At 41.9% G+C, this 20,710-nt stretch overlaps 1 protein-coding gene across 1 annotated transcript in view; it reads right to left on the reverse strand.

Annotated features, from left to right (window-relative positions):
* Nucleotides 1-960: 960 nt before the first annotated feature.
* LOC132983538 (inactive phospholipase C-like protein 2) overlaps nucleotides 961-20,710 on the reverse strand; it is a 49,949-nt gene continuing 30,199 nt past the window's right edge. The window contains exons 4-6 of the mRNA XM_061049881.1: nucleotides 17,310-17,385; nucleotides 10,403-10,512; nucleotides 961-6,884 (exon numbers count right to left, since the gene is read on the reverse strand). Coding sequence (XP_060905864.1) covers nucleotides 6,681-6,884; nucleotides 10,403-10,512; nucleotides 17,310-17,385 — 390 coding nt within the window. The 3' untranslated portion in view covers nucleotides 961-6,680. The remainder of the gene's footprint in view (nucleotides 6,885-10,402; nucleotides 10,513-17,309; nucleotides 17,386-20,710) is intronic.

A 20,710-nucleotide genomic window follows, 5' to 3' on the forward strand; every position in this document is an offset into this window, starting at 1 on the left:
GTGACACTCCCACAGCTAGGTGTTTGTTCTGCCCTCTGAGTCTGCCTTCTCACCGTAAACACTAGGACATGGAGCGAGATACCCGAGCCCTTCCAGAGAGGGGGCGTGGTCAGACACAGCTCATTAACATTTAAAGGTACAGACACAGAAACAGCCTGTTCTGAGCAGGGCTGAAATAGAGGGGTTTATAGACATGATCAAATACAAGATCAGAGTGGATTTAGAACTAGAAACTCCACAGACATTTTTTGGGGAGATCTGAGACGTATTTAAAGTGGTTGGAAGTAGTATAGTATGTGACCTTTAAGCTGTCATATTAGTTTTCCACCATCTGTATCACAGGAACTCTAATATCTGGTACTTGTCTGTATCCATTAAATCCAAGGTTACTCCAAAGTAGAGCAACAGTTCCCTTTGCTTTGATTTGTTGATAAGAAATCTAAAGGCGGGCTTGTAAGAGTCAGAAGAAATGCATACTGTACGAAACATTCCTTTGACCCAGAAGTGACATTTTATCCTCCAGCTATTTTCTGTTTCCTTTAATAAGAACACGTTGAATGAGATGAAGTGATTCAGACCCTGGATTGTGAAGTGCCTCCATGGCCGTGTACGATGAAGGGGAAACAGGGGAGTAAGAGCAGCGCTGACCGAAGCGGGGAGGTCGGTCGACGTGTTTCAGCCCGAGGGGAGGAGAGGGGTGGAGTGGAGGCCGAGTGGAGCATCGACCGCTCTGCTGCAGGGAGCGCAGAGCTCATCAGCGGGCAGGAAGAGAGCAGGAGACAGGATTTACTGTTGTTTAGGAATGAGCCTGAAGAAAACTGGAGGACACCAGCAGCGTCCTCCAGCGAAATCTGTCCGTCAATACAGGAAGTAAGGAGATGAAAACACACAACGTCACTTATTCATGGTGTTGTCATAGCGAACAGCTGATTCAAACAGAACATCACACACACACAAAGATAAAGATCAAATGTTTTTTATTCAGAGGTGGGGGTTTTCTTCTTATTTGTGGACTTGACAGATAAAGAGATGAGACAGGAATACAGTTGAAATGAAAGTTTGTTTTCATTTCTCAACAACGGCACAGCACTGAAATTCAGAGACAACTTTTAAGGTTTGGACGTGTGATCAGCGGGAGGCGAGGACGCAATGGAACCAAAGAGAACGCTGAAAAGAGCCGAGGACACAAAACGCTTCATTTAACAGTCCGAATACCTCGAGTCAGGAGAAGAAGAGTGACTGCATGTTAGGAGGTTCCTAAGCGGATTAAATAATGGATTTCTTGCTGGTTAATAATATTTTATATAACTTATATCAAGAACAAGTTTTACATTTAGTTTTGTTTATTCTCCAACACAAGACTTGCAACCTAATATTTTTAGACGGATGTGTACACACATAAAGTTTGGCTTAAGGGACAGTGTCCACATGGCTTTTTCTTTTTCTTTTTTCAATTGTCCCCAATGAGGAGATACCGTTAGCAGCAGCAGGCGGCTTCCCGGAGAAAAGGCGAAGCCCCCAGCGTCCTTATTTTAGCGTCCTTATGACGAGTGCTCTGCCTGTTTTGTGTGGTGGCCCAGAACTAGGACTTAAAACTCCAGGTCTAACCAACCGGATCCCCTGCACGGCCGAGTCGGTCCGGTGCTCGGGCAGAGAATCTAACCTCGCCTCCGAATGCTCCGAGGTGAAAATCTTTACACTTTTCAGAGGGGCGCTGTTGATGTCACCGACACTCTTTTCAACCAGCCAGTGGCAGCGGGCCGTCATTATTATTGAGCTCATCATCCAGACAAAGTAGGAGGGCGAGCATCCTCGGTTTGACGCGGAGAGTGAAGGAATTAAGAACGACACCAAATATAAAACGTACAATTTAAAGCATTGACACAGTGCCCGTCATACAGCTGCTGTTGTCATAAAGACAGGGCGCACGTGCAACACTTTAATTCTCAACAAAGTGCTCCTGAGCGCACAGCCAGAACTTTTCTACATAAAAAAACACCAGGTGGACACAGGCCCTCACAGACTCATGCTTCAATTTTTACTATTTGGATTCAAAGCTACTGAATCGATATTGGACTTTTTAAAATCTAAGAAAAAAGAAATAATCCTGAAACACATTTAAACACGGCATATTTATTATCCAGGTAGCTGTGGTGGGGGTTGTCAACTTGTTTTTGGATACTTTTAAACTTTGAGAGACCACATGTTTTAAAAAGACTCAATCTCTGTTACTTTAATTATCAAACTACTGAAGGTCAAACAAAAAAACTCCTGAAGAACTTAAGACATTTTTCATCAAAGCATTTTGTTTTACTGAAATGTAGCTAATGAATCTGTGCAGTTTAGAATTTTCCTGCGATTAATGGTGATTAAAAGAAATACAATTAGAAGATTGGGGACCTAGAACTTGTTTTTTTTTTTGCCATGGTATCAAAATAGACATTTCTGCCTTTTGATTTTTGTTTAGATTCTCGATAGGACTAAAATTCAGAGCTTTTGACAACAGCCATTTGCTAACTAATATAACATTGAGGCAGTTTTACACCATGTCCTAACAGCACGCATGTGTTGTAACTTTGCTCTGTGAGTTTCCGTTTCTCCTTGCAAACACAGTAACGTGTGGAGCTTTGGTGTTGAATCTGGACAAACAGAAGCGTGGCGCTTTGTATTGACGAGCTCTTCACTCCAATCACAGCGCTCAAAAGGCTCGTCAATAAACGGCTCGCGGTGAGCTGAATTAAGTTTTTCTCTGGTGTTAACAAAAGTCACATTTCAACAGAGCTCGTTAGCTTGTTTTACAGAGTGGAGATAGCGGCATTAATAATATCCTCCTCAGTGATTGAAATGTTGATCTTTGACTTGTGTCAACGCCGGAGAAAAAACGCTTTATTGACGAGCCTCTGAGCGTTGTGATTTGAGTCAACAGCTCGTCAATACAAACACCACGCTTGCACAATGTGCACAACAGCACAACTGTTTACAAGGGGAAACTGAAATCCACAGAGCACAGAATTATGTTTTTAAGGGATGCAGTGTGGACAGTGAGCGTGGAGTCGTGTATGTTGCAACGCCACATCCAGCGCTTGCGTGCTGCTAAGACACGGTGTCAGACGGGCTGATAGAAGAGCAGAAGTTCAGGCAGTAACATAATTAACTGATTTTTAATTCAAATTCCAATATTGATGAGAGAAGACTGTATTTCCCTCAAAGCGTTTAACCCTACTTTTGAAAACATACACTGAGCTAAGAGCTTCGAAGGCACAGCGAGCTACATTTAGTTGCTTATGAATCAATTCTTCTCTCGTAGATTTGTATTGATCCTTTATGGTACTTTACTTTATGGTCATATCGAGGCTGTGTTTGTTTTGTTGCTCGATTGCTGAGTGAGTTTGATTGTGTTATACAAAGATGTGTTGATGATATGTAGCCCAGCCTTGTTTGTATAAACATTTCAGAATCAGAATCAGAATCGGTATTTATTGCCAGGTACATTTACACATACAAGGAGTTGGACTTGTTGTTTTGGTGCAAAACAATTGACAAAGGAAATATGAAAAAAGCAGAGCGCCCTACATGAAGATGGCGCCGCAGATGGATGCCTCGGTGTGTTGGTGCGCGTTGTTGGAACCCTAAAGTACAGCAGCTAAATGATCTTAACAAATAGTCTAAAAGTATTTCTGATCATTAAAACGTTTACTGTGAAAACACAAGCGGGATGTTAGATTCTGCTCATTTTTGGCTAAGTGTACTTCGTTTCATTAGCTGCTCATGCTAAGCTAATGTAATATTCTGATCATTTGAGTATAACTTCCTGTAAGAGGAAGGTTCTGTTGTTAGAAATCAAGGATCCAATCATGGACTGTTAAATGAAGAGGAGACGAGAGCACTACTGAAGCAGCGAGTCGGGAAGGCAGTTTAAAAAAAAAAACACTGATGCTGCAGATTTCAGTTAGCTGTAATGAAGCACAGTTACAACACAGGATGCTAATTATTACTCTGAAGTTCACCTCCGTCTCGACCATCTCACCAGACCTGAGTTTAAATTCTTACAAAGAGTTATTATCAGAGTGTGACTCCTTTTGATTTTGTCCGGGAACCACTCGAGCTGTGAGGAATCTGCTGCACGGTGGTAACTCAGACAACATCTCCAAACACTGAACATGGGTGAGCTGCAACAGTTGCTAAGATCAAGATGAAACATGGCTAACATCATGAGACGGTGCAGCACACCTTTTAATGTTTAAAAGCTTGAACAAGGACATTAAAAATGAACCCATAGTCTTTGTTTTTTGACATGACCTCCCTTTCAAAGGCTGCAACACAGACACATCTCTTCAAGTTTCCTGTGAGACATTTTCATTCATACTCAACAAAATAACTGAACTCAATGAGCCCGAGCCCGGCTGTTCAAAAGTCATCCAGCAGAATTAAAACTCTCGGAATCAATCTTGAAATCGAGTTGTTAGAAAAAAAGAAAGGTTTATCTGCCAATTTCCACATAGTCCGTATGCGCTGGGACGTTCAGCTGTTTCCACATCACGCGCTGTGGTGCATCTACAGCAGCGCCACTACGCTCTCCGTTTTAAAGACACAGTGAGTCTATTTTTGACGGAGCAAACTGCAAGCACACGTCAAGCTGAACAGAACAGAATGACCCGGACAGGACAACAACATTCCCGCAAGATCTTGTAGTTCTTCTTTTGATCTGGCGAGCCCGTGTGGACAGCTGCTCATGGCTGTGCTCACGCTTCAGAAATGGACCCATTGGAGCAGGGCGCTTGGCGTTGGACAAAGCAAAACCATGGAGCTGACAGAACGCAGCGTGCATGGACTTTGGGGTAATTGGCAGTAAGTGAGCCAATCCTGGGAAAAACTCCCAACAAATTAGGATCACCCAGGTCACAGTAGAGGGCTTTACGTTTTTACATCGTTGACAACTTGAAATTTTAGTTGATATTTTCAGACATCTGTTCAAATATTTTTAGCAGAATTTGCGTCAATGAAAAGTTACATAAGGTACGAATCATATGAATCATGTTTGTAAAAATAATTAAGGATTATAATAATTATCAGACATGAAATATGTCATTTAAAGCAGCTATGAGGCTTTTTCAGTATTTTGGCGCCCCCTGTGGACAAAGTATGTAGTGTGAGGTCCCCGTTAGATTTGGTAATCCTTAAAAAGTCTGTACCAAGATCAGGATGATCCTATCCAGTGTTTGTTTCTTTAACAACTGTGATAAAAGTGAGCTGGATTATGTGATCATACGGAGGAAATAAAAAAGCAGATCGAATCTGGATCATTTTTATCTGGATAAAACCTTTTGAAGAACCGGGCCCAGAGTTTAAATAACAGTGGGATTTTTTGAGGGTACATCTGGAGGAAAAATGTGGCACTGGCTTTGGTTTGTGGACTTGAAAAAAGAAGCTGTGGAATGAATAGTTACAGTTGTTGAGCTCTATCTCTTTCACGCCCTGAAATGGGAGGACCATGCCCTAAAAATAAAGGCTGAACATATTCCTGAAACAAACGCTTAAATATGAGTCATACGTCCAAACTGTTTTTTTTTTTTTTGGAGTGCTTGTTTCTGACACTCAGCTGTGGTTCCTTCTCATGCAGTTGCTGGTTGGGACTTTTTGAGAATCTGCTGTCATCTGCACCACAGACGGCATGAATACATTCTATTTTTAGTCCTTCTGTCTCCACGTGGGACAACTGTGAGGTCACTTCCTGTCATGACGACGAACCTCCTTATCTACACACAGTTAGAACTTTTTTTTTGTTTTTCAACACACTTTCATATATCTCTTACAAAATAAATCTTATATCTCCAAGTATACAATAATAAAATGATGCACTCTGCAGAAAAAAAGGTAACAGGAAACTCCATATATACACACAGTATATTAAACCATTTTGGCAGACGACGTGGACGAGTTCAGTTTTGTAAACGGCTCTAATTCTTTGCCTTCTTCCGTTCCCTCCATGTTCCCTTCCGTCCTGTTACATTCACAACTCCAAAAATTGTGCTTTAAGAAATCTCTTGCAACAATCCAAGGCCTTTTTTTTTCTTTTTCTTCTTTTAGTCTGTGAAACCCAGGTCTGCTGAGTAGAAGTGAATGTCTGAACAGAAGGTTCTGATAGTTCACAGACTCTCCCTGCTCACCCAGGGAACGAGGAATGAGGTGAGGAGAGGAATCAAGGGAGTAAGACAAAAACAAACGTACAAAGGAGTGTAGATGAAGAATGTCAGAGTTTTATGCTTTTCAGGTAGGATTTGTTTCCACTTACAAAAAGCATCATTTGTTAGATATCCCTTTTTTTATTTGTTTTTGCTGGATGAGATTTAATGCAATGTGTGCACAATGCAATAGGTAGGCAGCTTCAGATGTGTAGCAAATGTTAAAATAAAAAACGTTCAGTGCAGCTCCTTGACATGAAGACTCAAACGATGACAGAAATTCTTCAGACTTCTCTGAACTCTGGTAGGATTTCTGTCCTGGAGCAGTGGTGGCATGTTGATGCTTACAAGGCAGACGCCTGAGAGGTTACGGCTGTGCTCGGGATGCAGGAATGTACACGATGGAATGTGGAAAAACACGCCGTGTAGAGCGATGGAGGTGCCAGGGACCAGACACAGAGAGAGCTTTGGGTTTTGAGAGCAGGAGTTTTGGGGTCGTTAGTTTTCCTCATCGGTGAGCTCGTCCTCAGCGGTGGCCTTCTCGGGAATGGCCTCCAGGCTGCGTCTGCTTTTAGACTCGGAGCCGGAGGAGCCGCCCATTGATCCGCCTTTGCTCAGGTTACAGGTGAGCGCGGCGTAGTGGATCTGCTTGAGGCTCTCCTGGACTTCACTCCTGGCGTGCTTCAGGAGATCTGCCTGACCCTGAGGGAGGGAGGGACAGATCAAAGTGTTAGAGCAAGGACAGCAGCGAGACTAAGAGAGGGAGCTGTAAGAACCATGTTTGAGCCTCTGATGGCAAGTTAACACCTCTGTGTCAGATCTAGGCTTGTCAACTTTGGTACAAAATTACTGATATCTGTCTTGATACCATGTGAAGAAATAGAAGTCCAAAGCACCGTTCTGCAGCTAGCAGGAAAGCGAACTCCACAAAGCGAAAACAGATGGTACTTAAAGAGCCACACAGCGCACAGAAACGGCGAAGTGTGGACTATGATGAATGCGTGGAAAATGTCAGGCAGGAAAACAGTTTCAACCTTTTTTTATCTCGGGGAAACCCCTAAAAACATCTTATAAGTACGACTTAACGACTTAATTTCCAGTGTTGGCGGTACAAGAGCTTGATAGTCCTCAATTAGCCAATCAAATCAGTATGAAAAGATTAGATGGCTTACCTGTAAGTCTATAGGCCAATTAACTCCTAGCTGATTAGCTTAATTTTCCATTAGCTAAAGCTAGTAGCACACGAAGAGCATAGTCTGACATTGTTAGCTATTTGTTAGCCGTTGCTGCGAACAAGCCGCTAGCATTGTGCCACACTCCTGAAGCTAACACCTTCTCCTTAACTTGTCCTGAACCATACAAAAAGTGATGCAAGCTGACGAATAATAGTTTTTTTCAATTACATTCTTTCAAAATAAAAGCTTTCTATTGCTGGATCCTGAAATGTCGGCCGTCCCAGCTTCAAACAAAGTGATAAATCAAGCCCTTAATCACCGTTCTCTTATCAACAAAGAAATCAAGTTGGTTTAATGAAACCACAGAACTGCCTAAATGAGCCTATTACAGGAAGCTGAGGTGATTCTAATCATGTCAGATTAGTCAATAAAAAAGATTTTTCACCCCCAGGGTATGGAGCAGAAGTGGTGGAAAGAGAAAAAGATGGGGGAAAATGAACAGGTAAGAGCCGTCCAACTCCAGGTCATTTTTCATTTTTCCCCACTGCAGAGAAGAATTTAACCGAGTTCCAATGCATCATTTTATTCTTGTGCACATTTTTTATCATACAATTAATAAGAACGAATCCATTCAAAGGAAGAATGTGCAACATGTTACACATAATTACAACAGAAATCAAGTCTATCCTGTGTAAATATCTCTCCGAGTCATGACTGTCTACAATGAGTGAGTAGCTTGAGTCCTGCTGGCTGTGTTGTTGTCAGAGCCATGTTTACATGGACGGGACGAAAACTAGAGAAAAGAAGAACATACTCACTGATTATTTGGATGTCATGTACGTGTCTTTAGATCACGGTCATTCCGTGTAAATTGATGTGCAATATGAAGCTACGAGTTATCTAAAGTGAGCTATCATTAGCATGCTAACACAACAATGCAGGCCACAGGTGATTGCAGCTCGAGCAAAGGACAATTTTGACCACCGCTTGCGCTTAATGGAGCTTAATTATGGTGCGTTCTAATTGATAAATCCTTTGTGCAAATGTAAGTAGAGAGGGGGTTGGAGGTGTGTCTCTGCAGAAGAGCAGGGGCTTCAGAATAGTGGAGGTGTCCCCAAACAGCAGTTTGTTTTGGTTTCATGCTGTAATCAAAGGGCGACATCTACTGGATCAAAAAGTCGCACATTCTTCCATGAAGGGATTTAAAGAGGGGCACATAACCAGCTCTGACAAAGGCCATTAATTAAGGCCAAAGGCAAATATATTGTATCGACTATCACTGATACTGTCCTGATCTTTCCCTGCATCGGTCAACAAATATCACAGTCATTGTAAATATAGTGTGCCTGCCATGTATGGAAGACGCTATAAAGAACATGGACACAGAGAGTACACACGTCTGAATGATAAGCCATCACTGTGGTGTCCCTTTAGGAACCAGAATCTCAGTGTGCTGAGTTCAGAGCTTTGTTGGATTGTAGCCATCCTTTAATCTTAAAGACCTTTAAGTCGATGACTTGATGCACTTTTAATGATCATCAAAAACTCAAAGGACTGTTTACGCCGTGCGCCTGCCAACAATAAGATCCATATAAGCACCGCCCCAGATTAAACATGGACTTAACTGCAGCACACACAATGAATGAAGACACATTCTCCCCCCCCTCGACTGCCTGGGGATAAAGTAAATAAATTATAGCTGAGCTACTCGTGAGGTAATCTTAATTAACACGTGCAAATAGGAATAAATATTCAGGAGGATCCTCCACAATAATAAGCCCCTGTGTTTGCAGTGGTGGTTGAAATAACAGGTGCAGAGTGACTTCCACTTGGTACAATAATGACTCCCTGAGTTCAACTAGGCATAATATTGCTTTAATGAAATTCATTATTCAAAGCAGTAAGTGTGGACATGCTCACTTTGTATCTGAGTTTTTAAACATGTGTAATATTAAAAAATGTGAAAGATCAATAATATACAATATGTTGGATTTCAGCCTTTGAAAGTGTCTATCTTCAATCAGGTAAGCAGGTGCAGCGAGGAGCAGATGGTTATATAACCACAGTGTCAAAGCTTAGTGTATGAGCATTTTCAGTATTAAAGACAAAAAGCAATTTCCTTAAAAAGTACGAAAACAAGGTCAGTCGGTAGTTGGATTTACAGAGTATTTTACTTATTTATTGTTTTGCTGAAGGACAAACATGGCAGCTGCCTAACACAAATACCTTGCAGGCGTAGACTTACCACTCAGGATGGGTTTCAGGATGTAGGCGCTCAGAAGCCCTCCCAGACAATAGTAAAACTCATACTGTAAATTGTTTATCTTTGGGGGGGTCGAGAGGAACAAGGTTCAAACTGTTCCTGCATTCAGTGAGGTCCATGCTGTGCCCTTTCTGTGCAGCTGTGTAGTAACTATCTGTATGCGCTTTGTGGATTTTGTACTCCGACTAGCTCTCAGCATACAGCTGGTGCAAAAAACTAAATACGTTATCAATAGCTCATCTTTCATTGGTGCACAGTACAGGGGTTGATCTTTTATAACTTATACATTTTGTGTTTTTTGAGGCTTAAGAGTTATCTTAAATGTACACAATGACTGACATGTGAACTCGTACCTGTTTACCAGGAGGCTCAAGGCCCGCCTCAGCTCTACCTCTTTGCCTGTTTCTAGATTGATCGCTGACGACCTCCATCGTTGGGCTTCATAATGCCTCCTCAGAAAACAATGTGTGACGTCACTGAGACTTCGTCCATGTTTTATAGGAACAATGGTGATGACCCGTGATTGCCATGCCAGGGCCATCAGTCTCTTGCCCTGTCCTAACTGGACTTTACCGTGTAACTAGGATAACAGCGGTTCATACAGCATCCAATGGAAATTTCCATGAAAGGAAAGGAAAACTGCTCGAAGGCGCTGACCCTGACCTTTGATTAATGGGCATATGAGAGGTAACCCTTTTCAACTAGCAGTGTGCCCGCTACTTAGAAAACTGTCTAACACAAGTTGGAGTAGTACAGTCATTACTCTGAATGAAAAATCTCACCTTGAGTATGGTGATGTTCCACGTGAAGCTCTCCACCGCCTTGTGCAGCTTCCTGCCCTTCAGCCCCTCCTTCACAGCCAGGTCGTGGAGGTTCTCGTGAAACTCCATCGCTGAGAGAGACAGAGAGAGGAGAACCAGTTAGTGGAGTCAGTCTTAACGATTAGAGTTCATGTTGTTTTGTTCGACAGAGGAGCAGCTGTGAGGTGACTAGTGTAGTCTGGGAGTTGTGACTGCGTGTTAAGTCTGTTGTCACTGTGAGGAAACGCATTAGAGCAGGGACCCTGACATGTACTGTCAACATTTCGCCTCCTCTGTGAGAGTACAGAGGTTCTCCGTCTGTGGAGGAGGACTCCTCTCTCCTCACTGTATGTCTGCGGTTTAATAATAACTGGCAACAACAGAGAGCTGCTGCTGCTGCTGAAGATGTACTGAGATGTATGACAGGTCTGAAAGAAAAACATCAGGTGTGATTGGTGTTTTTCTGACAGTTTTTCAGGGAAGCTCCTTCAGAAATGGTGGTGCTGTTAATCATAGGAAGTAATCCATTACCATCACAACGAGACATCAACGTAAATCTTGCGTACTTGTTTCTCTCCTGAGCTGGTGGATTTTATTGTTCTGAGTTTCGATTTAAAACCAGCTTTGGCCTTTGGTCCCCCAGGATCTGACCCCTCCATAACCTCACTGTCTTCACTGTCCCAGGAGTCACAGTCCTGGCCGCAGTGGCTGTAAATCACCTTGGCACTGTATTCCCTGTTGTAAAAGCAGCCTCTACTGTTTACTGGGAAGATGTTAAGTAGGGTTATGTTTTCTCCTTGCCAGTTTCTGTGCTAATTCTGTGGCTTCTCCCTGCAGGCGGTCCCTGTTGGTTCCTCTCTTGCTACACATGCCGTCTAAAGCTCCTGTGCTAGCGGTGTAAATGCTAACAATGCACAGGAGCTCTGAGCTTCCCAAAAGAAACAAGAAGCAGAAAAAAAAAAGGGTTGTCACAGTTGTATACATTAGTATTGATTCTTCATTGTATTGCGAGCAGGGGCCAAAATTTGCACCCACCACTCTCACAGTGCGGGTAAAATATCAATTTGGTGAGGGGGGGAGAAGGTCCAATGCCATTGGCGGGTGGCTCAATCAGTAACATACTGGAAGTTGATGACCACCTTTTGATTTGCAATGAGTGCATGTTGCTGGTGTGTGGACTGTCAATAATGATGTCACGCTACTTTGACTGACTGTGGTTGGTGGCCAACATTTGCAAGATCCCCCCTAACTTGTTATTGTTTGTTGAATTGGTAGAAGATGTGTGTGTGCTGCCTTGAATGTGAAGTCAGTTAATTAAAACGTAAGTTCAAATGTTGAAAAAGTGGTCACAATAGTCTAATAATTGTCTGTAAGTTTTATATTTAGATCTTTATAAAACTGTTGAGATTTACAGACAAATCCATGTCAGAAACATTTTGTTGTTTATGTTTAACATGTGCTTTGCTAGCCAATGCTAACTATGCTAGCTAACAGTTTTTCTCATCGCTTGTAGCTTTGTGTTGATTTAACGGTCTTTTTTATACAGTTCTGAGCTTGCTTGTCTTTAGATAACAATACTTAACCTTTGCCAACATAAACTAGTTGTCTGCACAAATTCAAGAGAAGTCAAGCCTGTTTTTATTGGAAGACCTTTGAAATGTTATCTGGTTGTCTAATCCTGAACATGGAAACATGCAGAAAGGGCAGTACAGTGCGACACATTTGTTGTTATTCTCCAAGTGTCAGCTTATATGGGAAAAAGGACCGTGTCACTCTGTGGTCTTTAAAATATTTTAGAGCATGTGTGCTCTTCATACTCAGCAACTCTGAAATCAGTATCTTGAAGTGAAATGTGACAAAGTGGAGGGTGAAGCACAGTGGCACGTCTCAACGAGGTGTCGACGATACTTCGGCAGAAACTGGTGAAAACAAAGAGAAAGCAAAAAGGGAAGATAGCTCAAAGGCAGAGAAGAAAACAACCAGCAGCACTGAAGGGAGCAGTGAGGCAGGATGAGAAGGAAGAGGACGAGCCCCGGAAAGTGAGAGAAAGGCAGAGGAGATGCAGTGTAGGCAGACAGACATGACGTTCTTTCACTGTGGATTAGCATCAAGGCATTAAACAGAGGAAGGATTTGTCTCCCGAGGAGCTATCCCACCTCCCCTCTTCCTCTCCCTTTATTTTTTCTCTTTTCTTTTGCATGACTGAGTCTGAGTAAGGACATGTTTAATGTTGAGCTGGCTGTACAGTACAGTACAGCTCTGACAGTGCAGCAACAGGCAGCACAGCCTGCGAGCTAAATAAACCAAAGGGAGATGAAGCAGAGTTCCTACTACGCACAAAGCCCATCGCTGCGTAACACACTTGTGCACTGGGAACTCCTACATAGGATGCACACATTTCCGCTTGAAGCTCTAATATACAGCTAGAGTCTGCCCTGGCCCCTGTTGGTGCTGTTGCCATGGAAACGTGGTGAGCACACGAGAGAGACCCCTTCATGTGAAATCACCATAATAGGTGTGGGGTTGGGCTGTTTAAGAGCCTCTCAGCTGAGAAAACAAGTCTGCCACTGGATCACAGGCGTGAAAATAACCTCTAGAATCTCTGACACGTTTATCATCTCCCAACCTGACATCACATCTCTGCTCCTACATCACACCTCCACTTACTGTCCCTCCTCTTCTTCCTGTGTTATGACCAACATGTCACACATGTCTCTCTTCAATTTCAGGTCTGTCTGCTGTAACTACAGAGCTGCCGCTGCTGCACGTGAACCATGACTGTGCTGAAGGAGGTGCACAGCTTCCTCCATCTCTCACTCACACTGCAGGTTGCCTAGCAACATTGCATGGAGTCTGGCAGGCAAGACAGAGGGAAGCTCATTCTCAGCGAGGCAAATCACACTGATGTCTGTGAGGTAATACTGCAAGACAGAAACTGTACAATATTGATGCTCTACAGTATGGAGTGTCACATCTGAGGAGCATGACCTGAAATATTTCATTTGTGATATTTACTTCAACATCAGCATCTTCTTGTATCATGAAATGTTACTGATTGAGCCCTATGTGAGACAATAATGAAGAAAAGATCACACCAATCATTGATTAAGATAATGAAAACCAAGAATGCTTCTTAATTATGCTTATCAAACATTCATCTGACAGTTATTTACCTAAAACTAAAAACGTATCAGAGCCTAAGGGCCATTCAGATGACTTGTTTTTGTCTGACCAAGAGACTGAACCAAAACATATCCAGTTTACATTTATATATGGCATCAAAAAACAGGAGGAGCCTCCATTAAAGAAGCAGGTAACCAAGTATTTTGGCTTCTTTGGGTTTAAAATGATAAACTGTTCATGGATGGTTGCGTGTTTGTTCCAAAATCTTGTGAGTGTTGATATGAACTCTCATGTAAAGAACCTTTCGAGAGGAGATGGGCTTAGAAGAGGTCAAAATGCTCCAGCAACACTTGTAGTAAGAACATCAACTTTATTAACAATTTAGACCGACGCGTTTCGGCTCGTGGCCTTCATCAGGGTCATCAGGGAGAGGAGATGGGCTGAAAGTTATCGGAAAAAGAAGAATTACAGTCAGGCAAGTTTGTAGAATCAAGCGAGAGTGAGCTAGGTTTAAAAGTATCCAATAAGAGAAATGTCAAAACCACTCTCTGTAACAAATGAGTGTCCACCTCCTCACTCTCGATGCAGAAAGAGTGTACATCAGAGGGTTGGAGAGAGAAGTGAAGGGCATCGTTGTCATTGATAAAAGTATCAGGGCGCGTAAAAAAGTATCCGGGTAGGGTCAGGGCGCGTGCTGTCCGACGGAGAAAAAACTGTGGCGCTGACGGAGCATGGCGTACATGGAGAATGTGGACATTAAGGGTAAGTCTGATGGCGACCATATGACGGTGCTGATGGTCATTAAAAATGACTAAACATAGATCATCTATCTTCTACCTGATGCTCTTGAATGCTCTTAGCTCAAATCGATGCATCAGTATTAATAACAAAAAACTCCTCATATTGCATTTGAATAAAAGAAAAAGAAGAAGAAGAATAAGTTGTAATGCACTGCTCCACATACTGAGCGATCTGAGGGAATCCATGTCGAGTGTTACATAAACATCGGCTCTCTGCTTTGTATTCTGTACAGTGTCACAGCAGAGTCCCTCTGCAACCATTATTTTTCACTTGACATTTAACAACATCTTCTGTAATTATCTTGTTAGTCTGCAGCGAGTTCAGCCAATCAGCTGCCCTGAATGCTAATTTGAGCCTAAGTAGGTGTGGGTTGAGGGAAGTGACATCGATGTCGGCGCTGCAAACACCTGACTGTGTTCTCTATCGCTGCCTGTGTGTGCGTGCCCTGTCTGAGCTGATGTGATGGATTATTCACAACTTTAATAGCTGTTGCTGCCGGAGCGTTCTGCTTGCTGTAAAGGGGGAATGGGTTTGTACTGACCCAGTTTCTACACAACAGACACGTGTGGGAAACCCACAATACACGCCACACAAACACAAACAAGCACATCAGCAAACCGGCGTGTAGCGGTTATACACACAAACACAGCTGGGGTGAAAAAATGTCAGTTCAGGATGGAAAACAAGTCAGTGTTCAAGTTTCTCAGTTTGTATTGTTGTCTTTCTCCAGCTGATTTCAGATTATCATATACAATCCTCCAAAAAGCTTCTGTTGAAGCTCGTGTGAAAAAGAAGAAGAGCTTTGGTCTAGTTTCTCTGCCGTGTTATTCATCTGAGTGTTGTTTTCTAGAAGAGAATGATTCATGCAGTCGATGGGGTTTTCAATAATGGCTTGCCCTCACTGTACAGCACAAAGGACGGTTACATCACATCCTGTTGTGTTTCCAAACTCAAAAAGCATGAAATGGAGCATCATCTGACCTCGAACAGACCTTCGCTGACAATGAAATCTCATTGAGTGAAAAGGAGAGGAGAACTTTCCTTCAGGCGGAAATACTTTGAGTTGTTTTAAATGAGTGATTTATTTATTTATACAAGTCTCATGGAAGACGAGCAACAGGTAGAGGAAACACAGACAAATCACACATTTGTATATTTGCTATACTAATCAAATATTGTGTAAATTGTATGCAATGAGCTGAAGGCTGTTAATGTCATGAATAATTGTAAATCTTTGCACTAGTGGCAGAACTGCAGCTGAGTGAGAAAACAGACTTAGACAGGTGCTGATTAGAATGAAGAAATTAACAGGAAATGTGCGACTGATGAATGCATATAATAAGGATGACAAAAAAACTACTAAGCATCATTGGGCCTCGCAAGTTGGCACAAGAAATTCTAGTAGGATCAATTAAATTTTAAGCATTTTTACAGCCACCCACCAGAGTTAGAAATTTCCTTTTTCGCCTACCTGCCACCGTGACTGGTGGATTCAAAATTCTACCAGTCACTGAAGCGATATAGGAAATGTTTGGAGGAGAGAGTGGAGGGTGACATGCAGCAAAGGTCCAAGGCCGGACTCGAACCCTTGGCTGCTGCGATGAGGACCACAGCCTTCGTGCATGTGGTGTGAAAGTCCTCGTTGCACCGACTTCAACTGATTTCTTTCTGCTGGTAAACTGAAGCACATCTTCATCCCAAAGCCAACTGGTGTGTTATAGTACAAGGATTGAAGGGGGTCGAATTGAGGGAATGAAACTGTAAAACTGTAAATCTCCGAGTCTGCTTTCGCTTAGAGATATGTTCATTGTCTCTGGTCCAGGTCTGAGCGGAGACATTTAATTATTTAGTCACCCTTCAGGAACACCAGTAAAGCTGAGCCGTGGTGATGATGGTCTGCCTTCTTTCCCATTCTCAATAAGTAATTCCAGCAGCGTAACCCAGTGATAAACTAGCCCAGATTAGATGGAATTAATTTCCTGACAATGCTTTATTGCAAAGAGCATTAATTGTAAAAAAAAAAAAAAAAAAAAAAAAAAAAAAAAAAAGATTTTTTATCCATAGATCTTGATGATAAGATGTTTCAGACAGGCAGATAAACACATCCGAGGATACAGCCTCTGAAATCTTCCTAAAACAATATCTCCCTTTTGAGACTGTTTGTGTACATATTGTTGAATCCAGCAGAGGCTTCACTGATGAGCTGTCAATTAAAATTCTCTCCCCAGAAAAGCTAGATACAGTTATCTAACCTCTGGATACCTGAAGAAGTCATTTTGGTTAAAAACAAAGGCTGGTAATCAAGAAGCTGCATAACCATCACATTCACACATGAGGCTCTCTCTAGTTCAGACCAAACAACAACACTCACTTCTGGGTAGACAAAAGGCGGAGAGATAATCATACAGTTTGTGAAACCAGCAGATGTGTTTGTTTCTGTTTTTGTTATTTGCAGCTCTAACTGTAAAGCTGTGGATTGTTTACTTCAGTGGTCAGACATTTCAGACGTGTCTGCTGTTTATTTATCTACTTCATCCTTAAAAAACCTAAATCATCCAAACACCATCATTTCACCCCCAGGAACAGACTGACTCAAAGAATCCTCAGACAAACACCAACATCAGTTAACTACAGAAACATAGTGATCTGCTTCTTTTAGAGCAGACACTGAATGTAATTGGCCGATATCTTTCTTAGCTCTTTTTCAATCTTCAATCTAGACACAGATAGATATACACACACATTTATTGCGTTGATCACTCAAATGCAGCTATAATGTAATGAAACACAGCTAGTGTCCAGATCACATACTGGAACATGACACAAATGGAAGCTCTGTAAGTAGTAGTTATAAGCTCTATGTCTTCTTTAGTGATCGTGTGTTGTGTGGCTTCAGCTTCTGGGGCTTTATAATGGTGGCAGGAAACATTTACAGTTATTCTCTTACTCCCCTAACATCTCTCACCTGCTTTTTGGGTTTGTAGAATCCTCTCGTACACCCCCTCAGAGCTCTCCAGCAGAGTCTTGCTTGTCTGGATCACCTGAAAGGAGACAAACATGCTGTTCATATTTTCTTTTCCACATCAGCAGAATTGGCATCCCACAATAAAGCAGGGTGCAGTCTCCGTCTGGCGGCCAGGCTCAGACACAAGCTGTTATTACAAGCACGCCGGTGGGTGTGGTCCCCGAATTGCCTTTTTTAAAGCCAAAATTAGAGGCAAGGAGACACAAGCAATTATAGTGTTTATTAAAAGTAAGGTTTTCTTCAAACTGGAACTCAGTCTTTTCTTTAGGAGAAAAAAATAAACTGTCAATCCTGTTACTTAGGTTTTGAAAGCATCCCTTAACAAGCAAAGTCAGATCACCAAGGTCACATAATTATTATCAAAGCAAGAACTAAACATGTGAGTCATTTGAAACAGGCCGCTACCTTGTTATCTGTGAAATTGCAGCTGTGAGAGTCTAAATTTAGCTCCTGTGGTGTTATGCTCAGCCTTAATTGAGTGCGCAAACTATGCTGACCTGCAGACTGTTAAAACTCTCATGGTGGCCTTTAAAGCAGACTCAAAGGGATCCATTTACATATTAAATGTTACAAAAAATCTTGGTTTTCTTATGTGGGGAAGGTAGCACAGTGGTTTTTCAGGAGGTTAATAATGCATATGTAGGCTGTCACAAAAAGAGGTAAATAAGCACAGAGAGAACAGGGTGCCTGACAGACCATCTGGAGCCTTCTCTCCCATAATCTTAGTAACGGCTTAATTGTTCCATCTGAAGGGGGTGACAGACTGTGTAGAGCCAAATGTTGCTTTTGATTTCAGTTAGTGCTTGATGGGCTTTTGTGTTCGCAGGCCTGTGGTAAGTGACTTGTACATTCACTTGTTCGCTCCCTCAGCGCACCTCAAGGTCATGACACTGAGCCAGAGTCTGCGCCAAATTGCCAAGATGGCAGAGGAAAGGAAAACAACATTTCATCCAAGCACAGTGTAACAAAAAGTGTAGACCAACAATCTCTGCTGCCTGCAAGCACCAGAAGAAAGTGGAGGGGGATGGAGGTGTCAGGGATGGTGTATGTGTGTGTAGGGAGGGGGCTGTGACAAAATGGCCTGGCCCCCCCCTTTAAATCTGATTGGCCACCCGTTTCCAAGCCAGATTTCTTTACAATGATTGGCTTTTTACCAATCACAATACAGAGGTTAAAATCAACTATTTGAGCTGTGTAACCACACACTGCTTGAAGCTTTCTTTGCATTTCAATGTGGCACATTTCCACTTGTTGGAACTTCAATTTGGGACTTTTATTGACTCCTTTTATTGCATTAATTTATTGAACAGGGACACATGCAGTGAGCAATGCTTCACAGTTTTGTAGCCATGCCTGATTTGCAGCCGGTGTCCCTGGGAAGGTTTTTGGGATTCAAACACAAGAATTAGACTTAAGATACAGAAGTTGTCAAAGTAGTCAAATACAGAAATTATACTGTCATACCTTCTAAAGTTAAAGAGATGCAGATGTAGATAATTGGACATAGAATTGGACATCCTATGATTCTCGTAAAATAAGATCCGGAGCTCTATAAAAAAAAAATCAAAGTTGCGGGCAGGTTACATCACTGTCTCAGTCGCTCTCCTCTGCGTTCTGTCTGTGTCATGGTTGTATAAAGAGCTGAAGGAGTGTTTCTGTTTGATAGAGGGCTAGGCTAAGCTAACACACACATTCACTGGAGACACAGCCGATGGGATGTAGTTTGTCCAATGACGTACCATTGAACTAACATTTATTTCTCTATTTAACTGTTTTGTTCTTGCTAACACAGCTCTCTCTCTCTCTTTAATCACTTTGCAGCTTGCTCATGCAAAGCTGCACTCCCTTATTCTCCACTCCTCAATAGGACCAATCGTTGAATTGTGTTTTCTAATCAGAGGCTGGTGATGTGACCTTGAACTTCATATATATCTTTGCTTTTTTCAGTGACTGCTATATCAAATATTTAAAATAGAAACATGTCCTCAAACGTTATTTTTCCTCTCTTCACATTGAAGGCAATGTAAGGGGACACATTTTTGCTAGCTCCAAATAGTAATGAAATTTTGGCCTAAATGTCATATGGCAGAATTGAATGCAGGTTAACTGAAATGTAATATAATGAAATCTCTGAGTTAGTAGGATGTCTATGAAAAAGAACGATTTCATTGCTTGTAAACTGAGTGATCATGCAAAGAGTCGTCTGACGTCACCACCCACAAAAGAACATTAGTCTGTTATTGTATAAGTCTTACTGGGGGTGGAAGTGGATGAGTAATCCATACTTTGATACGCAATATGTATAGTAGATATGTAGTTATGTAGGTAACTAAAATGTCACGATACAGCGATTCTGTGATAATAGATATGTTGCAAGACAATAAAGAGGTCAAAAAGTTCCAGCAACACTTGTAGTATGAAGATCAACTTTATCAACAAATTAGACCGATGCGTTTCGGCTAGTGGCCTTCATCAGGGTCATCCTCAAGGCCACAACCGACACGCGTCGGTCTAATTTGTTGATAAAGTTATACCTTGCTAGTTGGTGAAGTTCTGCCAGAAAATCCCACTCTGCTTCTTCAGTATATTGCAAGACAAACAATATGAAACATCACGATATCTAATTAACTGACAAAGACAAAATTCCTCTAAAAGGTAAAGTGAAGGATTCATTAATTTTTTCACTGCAATTTGGTGTCAGTTTGACCTTTCATCACACTTCATCCTTCAACTTCTTTTCACAACGTCTGACATTCTCCTGCTGTCAACTTCTTTGGCCCATCAATCTGTGTTCCCAATTACCCTTATTCATGTCATACACATCACCATGATGAGTCAGGCAATGGTGATGTGTTGAGTCACACTGGCAGGGAAATCTTTAAGTGCAAATTATTATTATTTGTATTAAAATATTTACATTTGCACCAGCGATTTGATATTGTATCACACGAGTCAGTCGCTAATTTGTCCCACCCTTATGTCAGATTACAGTCAAGGCTTTTGTGTTACATGTCATACCTCTTCCACTTCTAGGACGCCACCATGCTATCTAAAATCACTCCAGGTGAGCAATAATCCGAGTGTATGGTGTAATTTCAAAATGTAAAGCCAGGGTTATGAAGGTTTTCTTTCCAACAGTATTGCTGGATCTGTTTAAACTGCGATTATCAGTGCATCCAAAGCCTTAACTAGTTTATTCCCATTTCAATACAGTTCCATTGTGGCCCAAAAAACAATAATCAGAAACACTTTATTAATCCCCATGGGGAAATTTGGTAAAAACAAATGAATAGTCTGACATGGACTGTCTTCAATATGAACGCTGTCACTTAGGTTTTTGA

Source organism: Labrus mixtus, chromosome 11 (assembly GCF_963584025.1).
Source record: "Labrus mixtus chromosome 11, fLabMix1.1, whole genome shotgun sequence".
In the NCBI taxonomy this organism is placed as follows: Eukaryota; Metazoa; Chordata; class Actinopteri; order Labriformes; family Labridae; genus Labrus; species Labrus mixtus.